General features: G+C 47.1%; 1 protein-coding gene across 1 annotated transcript; it reads right to left on the bottom strand.

Moving 5' to 3' along the window:
• Nucleotides 1–2680: 2680 nt before the first annotated feature.
• On the bottom strand, nucleotides 2681–5926 carry LOC100279545 (putative inactive poly [ADP-ribose] polymerase SRO1). Its single transcript, NM_001152542.1, is given in 4 exon segments — nucleotides 2681–3139; nucleotides 3562–3698; nucleotides 3786–4033; nucleotides 4734–5926. Coding segments are annotated over 4 exon segments (1347 nt in total). The 5' UTR covers nucleotides 5597–5926; the 3' UTR covers nucleotides 2681–3040.
• Nucleotides 5927–6485: the final 559 nt, after the last annotated feature.

Below are 6485 nucleotides of genomic sequence, written 5' to 3'. Positions count from 1 at the left end.
TAACTATGGTAGCAAAAGCTTGTTACCAATAAAATACATATTTCTATTATATTTTTTCCAAGTTATATTTTTATTATATAATTTATGTTAGTAGATAAAATAAATATAATGTGAACCATTAATTTTACAAGATTGTTTTACTTCTTTAAATTGTTAAAAAAACATAATTTTGCAATTGCACTTGGGGCTGCTTTTTTACCCTTATGAACTATACCCCTTTTATCTTCAACGTAAATAATTAGCACTTGTTTGGAATGAAAAAAAATAATAACAATAATAAAGACAATTTATATTTTTAAGCCAATATTAAGTTTAATGTTTTTAGATTGATATTCATGTTTAATATCGTTATCCTATTTTTTTTGTTGACGCATATATATTGTGCACCCTATATCTAAATTGTAGCTCTATCCCTGCGAAGCAAAAGGCTCGCTGGATCAGGATGCTACTATGGCCACGAGCACTTGATCGACTTATAGAGGTTCAGGCCACAACAACGTAATATCCTACAACCTCTTTATGGCAGATTAATTGATGAAGCAGAGGAGGAAATTACACAATCAAAGGTTGTCTAAGCCAGATGACTGACTACCTCTCCCAATACTTTGGTTTTGGTGAGAGTTCTAAACTAATTGGCATTTTGTTCGACCTACGTCTTCTCAACATGTGTTATATGTTGTTCTACTCCTTATTATAGCATAAAGGAGGAAAGAGTTACATGCTTGTTGGATAGTGGGCACTAGCTAACATGGCTTTAATACTCCTATCTTATTGTAGATGCGGAGTTGTATGCAATGCATTTTTTTGGTCTCACACAGTGTCAAAGATATCTTCCTACAGTGGTAGATATGTCTTTTCAGTGGAAGGAACTAGAGTCCATACTATTGAGTATGACGTAGTTGGTAAATGGTGTGAATGCATGTACATCATATGCTTGTGGGTATGCTTTGGGGTATGCTTGCATGTGATGGCGTGGCTACGGTGACAGCAGCACGCACTACATAATGACCATGGGTACATCTACGACCTTAGGTATATAGACAATGCTCTTTCTTGATCGCAACATTGTCCATCACATTCAATGTGATGGAAGGAATCCTTATATTACTCGCCTCGTTTCATATGGTCATCTTTGACTAGAGGCATCCATGGAATTAGGATTGTATCGTCCGAGGCTCCCCACCCTGTGGTGCATCCTAAGGAATGTCTAGGAGGGGCTTGTTATGGGCCTTTGCCTACAAGGCTCCCTAAAATTAGCCAAGCAAGGGTCTTAAAGGACCATGGAGACCTAGAGGGTCCTGGAGTCTTAGAGGACCCCAAGAGGCCTAGAGGACCTTAGGATTCCCCCTATCCTAGTGGCCCTAGTACTTTGTTAGAATATGAAAAGGCTCCCTAGGGCATAGGGCCCCAAGAGTATGGGTGTTGGCACCAAATCTTGGCCGAATTGGTACAACCCTATTGGCCAATGGGCCCAATAAAAGAAGCCAAGTTAGGGAGTGTTTATCACATCAAGATTAAAGGATTATATAGTGTATGCTAATAATAATCAGAATGTATTCGTTCACCCAAGTAACGTTCATAAGGGTTTTCTAAAGTATACGTGATGCTGTTCTAATGTAGTATCTAATAGATTGCATCAGGGGCAATACGGTGTTATCGTCTTATCCCGGTAGATCTTGTACTAAGTGTTTTGTTGGCAAGATCTGCTATTTATCATGTGTAATTTCAACCTATTTTTTATATCGAGCTTCATGTTATGTGTATCTCTCAATCGGTTGCTACACTCCACAATATGCAAGCTACAATATGTGTATGTGGCAACTCGAGAGATCGATACATCTGAGCCAGTCGGTCAACTTTCTGTTGCACCAGTCCGATCAGGATTTGGTTGCAACACATGTTCAGACTTGTTATAGTGATATCAACATGCACCACACATGACCGTGGGTGCATCTACGATCCTTAGGCATGGTGAGAATTTCCTTTCTTACCTCAACATGATCCATCTCAATGAATGTGATGCACAAAGGTATTATCTTGTATGCCCTGCTCTATATGGCCATCGTGATCAGATGCACACGTGGCACTGGAGCCGTCCTATTTAGAATCATCATGCCCTGTTGGTGTCTTTGCAGCAGACCGTCCCATCCCCTAGGGTCCTAACAAATATTTAAGGTTGTATTCGTTGTGCAAATTAAAACATTATTTTGCACCATATATACGATCTGCTAGAGACGGCTTAAGGATCAAGTTTTAGATTCTTGTCTATAGACCGAGTAGGGAGATTGGAGGACTCAGGATTTAGCCCGAGGACTTAATCAAAACACAGCATGGCTCTATGGAGCACGAGATCTTGAGAACACTCCGAAATCACCGAAAACTGGTGTGTGTTTTCGTTTTCGCTACTAAGCGAAAAACGAATTTCGGTCCAGTTTCAAATAGATTTCAATTCAAAATATAAAATACAAAAGTTAAATTTTGGTCAACAAAACAAAAAATCGGTTGACCCAAAACGAAACTGTGAACCTTGCCTGAGAGTACATGCCTGGTGAGATTCACTAGATTTTCTTATGCTGACTGAATATTAGAATTGTCAATATTCAGAGATATAGAGAAGTTAAACTTAGAAAAAACAAGAAAGGGAGAGAATATTCTTCTCCCTGACAAGCCCAAACAAGCTCACTCTGAACGGCAAAACTTTGAAGCGATTGGGCGGTTCAACAATGGTTTCATCAAATCATTTCAGTCTGCACAGATTATATCCACAGGCTGCAGGACACAGAAGAACTGAAACGTCTCATGATCAGAAACTGCACCTATCCTTTGTGTTGGTTAATGGAAGAGCATCGCTGCAAAGCCTCTATACGCATACGCCCTTGGCAGAAACTTGAATAAACAGAAACAGAAGTAAAGCTCCTCATCTCTATTTGGTACTACTGCAGACATCTAGCACGTAGACAAGCTTGAATCGCTGTAGTCAGAGCCACCACGTATGCCACCACCAAGACGGCGAAACCAAGGAGACACGCGCACTAGAAATTTAGCATCCTCGTAGTTTCTTGGCCACGGTGGTCAGCACTTTGTCTCCGACGTAATTGCGGAGGAATCGGATGAACTGGTCTTTCTTAATCCGACCCATCTGCAGGGGAGAAAAATTGTGTTAAAGGAAGTTTTAGGCTGCTGCTGTGTTGTTAACCAGTACGAGTAGAGCATTATTATGAATTTATGATCAAGCCCTCCACATAAACATCAATTTACCACGCCCAAACAATCAACTCATGCTCTTTTTTCAGAATTGTAAAGTTGATTGCAATTGCTCGTCGAGTAGCAACGCAAAATCTGTATATATTTTCCTAATGTAACAGCTTATACAGTAACAGAACAGCTGATTTTGCGCATGCAATGGAAGTTGTCAGCAGACAAATCAGTTGATCCGATAAATATATATAATGTAAGGGAAGTAGGCAAAGTTGTCAAACAAATGATGCAGTCTTTCCAACTTGCACGTATACTACGTTACTTTACTCACAAGTCGTGTGAAAATTACTGTTACCAATTTACCTTGAATCTGCTGTATGACTCCTGCAACAGATCGCACTTGTCTGGCACGATCTTCTCGATCTCTGCAAGAAGCGTCGGGAACATGTCGCGAGCCACTCGTGACGGCTTCTTCAGCTTTGAGGTCGCTTCTGATAATTCTGAAACCGAAAATTCATGGAATCATGAAACGCCATCCAATGGCAAACCACAGTAGCATTTTCGTCGAATTCAGAGAACAAGCTAACCTTGCGTCAGCTGCAGCTTGGAGCACTTGAAGCTGACCACGTATTCGGGAAGGATCCTCGTGTTCATGTCCTGGTTCCACACAACGTACCACTGTGTATTGTCCAGCTTGTCCACGGCGCTGTCGTAGTTGTGGCTGCTGGGGCAGGACTGAGAAGACCCTGCCGGGACAGCCTCCGGCCGGCCCATCAGCACGCGGCACAGCACGATGTGCGCCTCGCCGCTCCCGTCGGCCTTGGCCAGCGTGGCACTGAAACAAAAACGATTTCAGAAGGATCGTTATTAGGCACATATATTGTTGAGATGAAGTTAACTGGAACGATCATAGATCAATCTGTGGTAACTGGTAGCAACTGACGCCAGCTGTTGTTTCGCAGTTCTCACTAGACCTCCTTCACATGTATACTTCCATGTATATTTTTGTTTGTTTTTGAAATACAAAAACAAAAAATGCTAGGGCTAGCAACATATTTATTGTATATTAATACAGAGCGGCAGATCAGTGTCTTCGTGATTAAGCAATCACAAGGACAAGAAATGTAAACACGCACACACTGTAAACTATTTCTTGGAAAGGGCGAAGAAACAAGGAAATGGTTAAGGCCTTAAGGGTTTGGCATTTGGCAAGATATGCCGACTGCTATTAAGCAACAGGAATATATGGCAAAAGGAACGTGAACTTTGCTCTAGTTTGATAAAGTAACCTTAACTGTATGAATAAGCAATCCTATCCTATGATCTATTTATCAATCAGCAGAGAGCAACTATGTTCAAAATTCTTGCAAATTCATCCGGAAACATCGATGCTAACTTCATATGCAAGTAAAAGAAACGAGAATCTCTGCAACTAGGCAAATTATACTACAACTCGGCTCGGAATCGATCAAAATTGCGGAGTCCAAATTATCAGAATTGGGATGTCAAACAACAGCTCGGAAGTCGGAATTCACCTCCTGTAAGGGCAATGCGGCGGGGAAAGGTGGACGCCATCGCCATGCTTGTGAGCGCCGAGCCTTGGCGCGTTGTTGCTCGCGAAACCTCGGTCCACCACGGCGGCCACGTCGTCCGCGGAGGCGCCGTACCACGCGAACTTGGCGGAGCCGGCCGCGGCGCCGCGCGCGTCGGCGAGGAGCCGCCCCTGGTCCCGGAACGCCGCGGCCCTCGCGCCGCACGCGACCTTGCGCACCGCCGTGACCGCCGCGCCGCGTTGCGCCATCCCGTATTCGAGGAACAGCTTGCTGACGACCTGGTAGGACCTGTCCTTCTCCCCGAGGCTCGCCGCCGCGTTCCCCAATGCCTTCCTCCTCTTGGCGTCTGCCCCGCGGCTCTCCCCCCCTGAGCGGTCGTCCACGCCCGAGGCGGCCGAGGACGACTCGGCCTCGGCCTTGTCCTCCGCCGGCGCGCCGTCGTCGTCCCTCCCGCGCTTCCTGCCCCCGCCGCAAGCGGCGGGCGCCGGGAAGAAGCAGCCGCCGCGGTGGTCGATCCACGCCAGCCCGGTCTCCTCGCCCGTGGCCTCGTCGATCCTGACCATGCGGAGGAAGTCGAACAGGTACGCCTTGCCCCCGCACGAGGCGTCGGCCATCACCCTCCTCTCCTGGAACGCCCGCCGCAGCTGCGCCGCCGCCTCTCCGGCGACATCGACCCACTTTCCGTCCTCAAAGCAGAGGAACCTCGCCGGCACGGCGCTCCGCCGGAACTCCCGCCACCCCCGCAGCAGCGAAGGCGTGCCGCCGCCGGCGGCGGCAGCGGCAGCGGCAGCAACAGCCGCGGGCCGCGTGGTCTCCGCCTTCACGTCGCCGGATGAGCAGTCCATCGCGCTTGGCGCCGAGCCCGGCCGATCTGCTGCGTGCCTGCCGTATATCAGGGGGGCTCGGGGACTCGGGGTCAGGCGGGCTGCCGGTGGTGGCGCGGGAAATTTATATAGGTTCAGGATTTTGGGGAGAGAGGTCTCGTGAGGCGGTGAGGGACACGTTCGAGGCGACGTCGGCGAGGACGTCGGTTCGGAAGCGTGCGTGCTCTTTGTTTTGATCTGTGTCTCCGCCGACCGCCCAAGCGGCGTCCTTATTAACCGTAGAAAATTATCTTGCCGCTCAGCTCCTGGCTGTTTTGGGGAGGTGACTTGATGGAGAAGTATAGAAATGACCTATGACCAGTTTATCCTCGCAACCGTTTCTATCTGCCTTCTTTTTCTTCGGGAAGATTTGTGTGTCGTAGTTTGTGGCTTTGTGGATTTGTGGACCAATACTTTCAATTCTGTGTCTGTCCACTACGAGTACGTACCACGTCGTCAAGTCTCGTGTTCCAGGTATACCATTCGAAAAAGAAAATTGTTCCGGCGGAAAATTAGCGTTTGGCGGTTCAGAATCGTGGTTGCCAACAAAAGCCATCCCTCAAGTCACAACTCTGTCGCATCAAACATCCCGGGCACTGTGCTCCTACCACCTGTCCAGATCTGGGAGTAGTGTACCGAATTTGCCCTTTTGCTTCACCTACCCAAGTTTGAGCGGCCGTGCGTGTGCGTGCTTGCTTGCATGGCAGGTTTGGCTTTGCAGCACGAAACGGCGCGCCTCCTTTCACTCCGGCAGGCGCCACCCGCACCTGGACTATTTTCCTTGCCGCGTAAGGCTCTCTCGCGACTACTACTTCTTGGGACGTACGTAAGCACGAGGATTCCGTTGGGGTTTCTCGCAGTCGCAGCCAGC

This window comes from Zea mays, chromosome 9 (genome assembly GCF_902167145.1).
Source record: "Zea mays cultivar B73 chromosome 9, Zm-B73-REFERENCE-NAM-5.0, whole genome shotgun sequence".
Classification (NCBI taxonomy): Eukaryota; Viridiplantae; Streptophyta; class Magnoliopsida; order Poales; family Poaceae; genus Zea; species Zea mays.
Note: the sequence above shows the minus strand (reverse complement) of the source record. Positions and strands in the feature narration are given on the sequence as shown.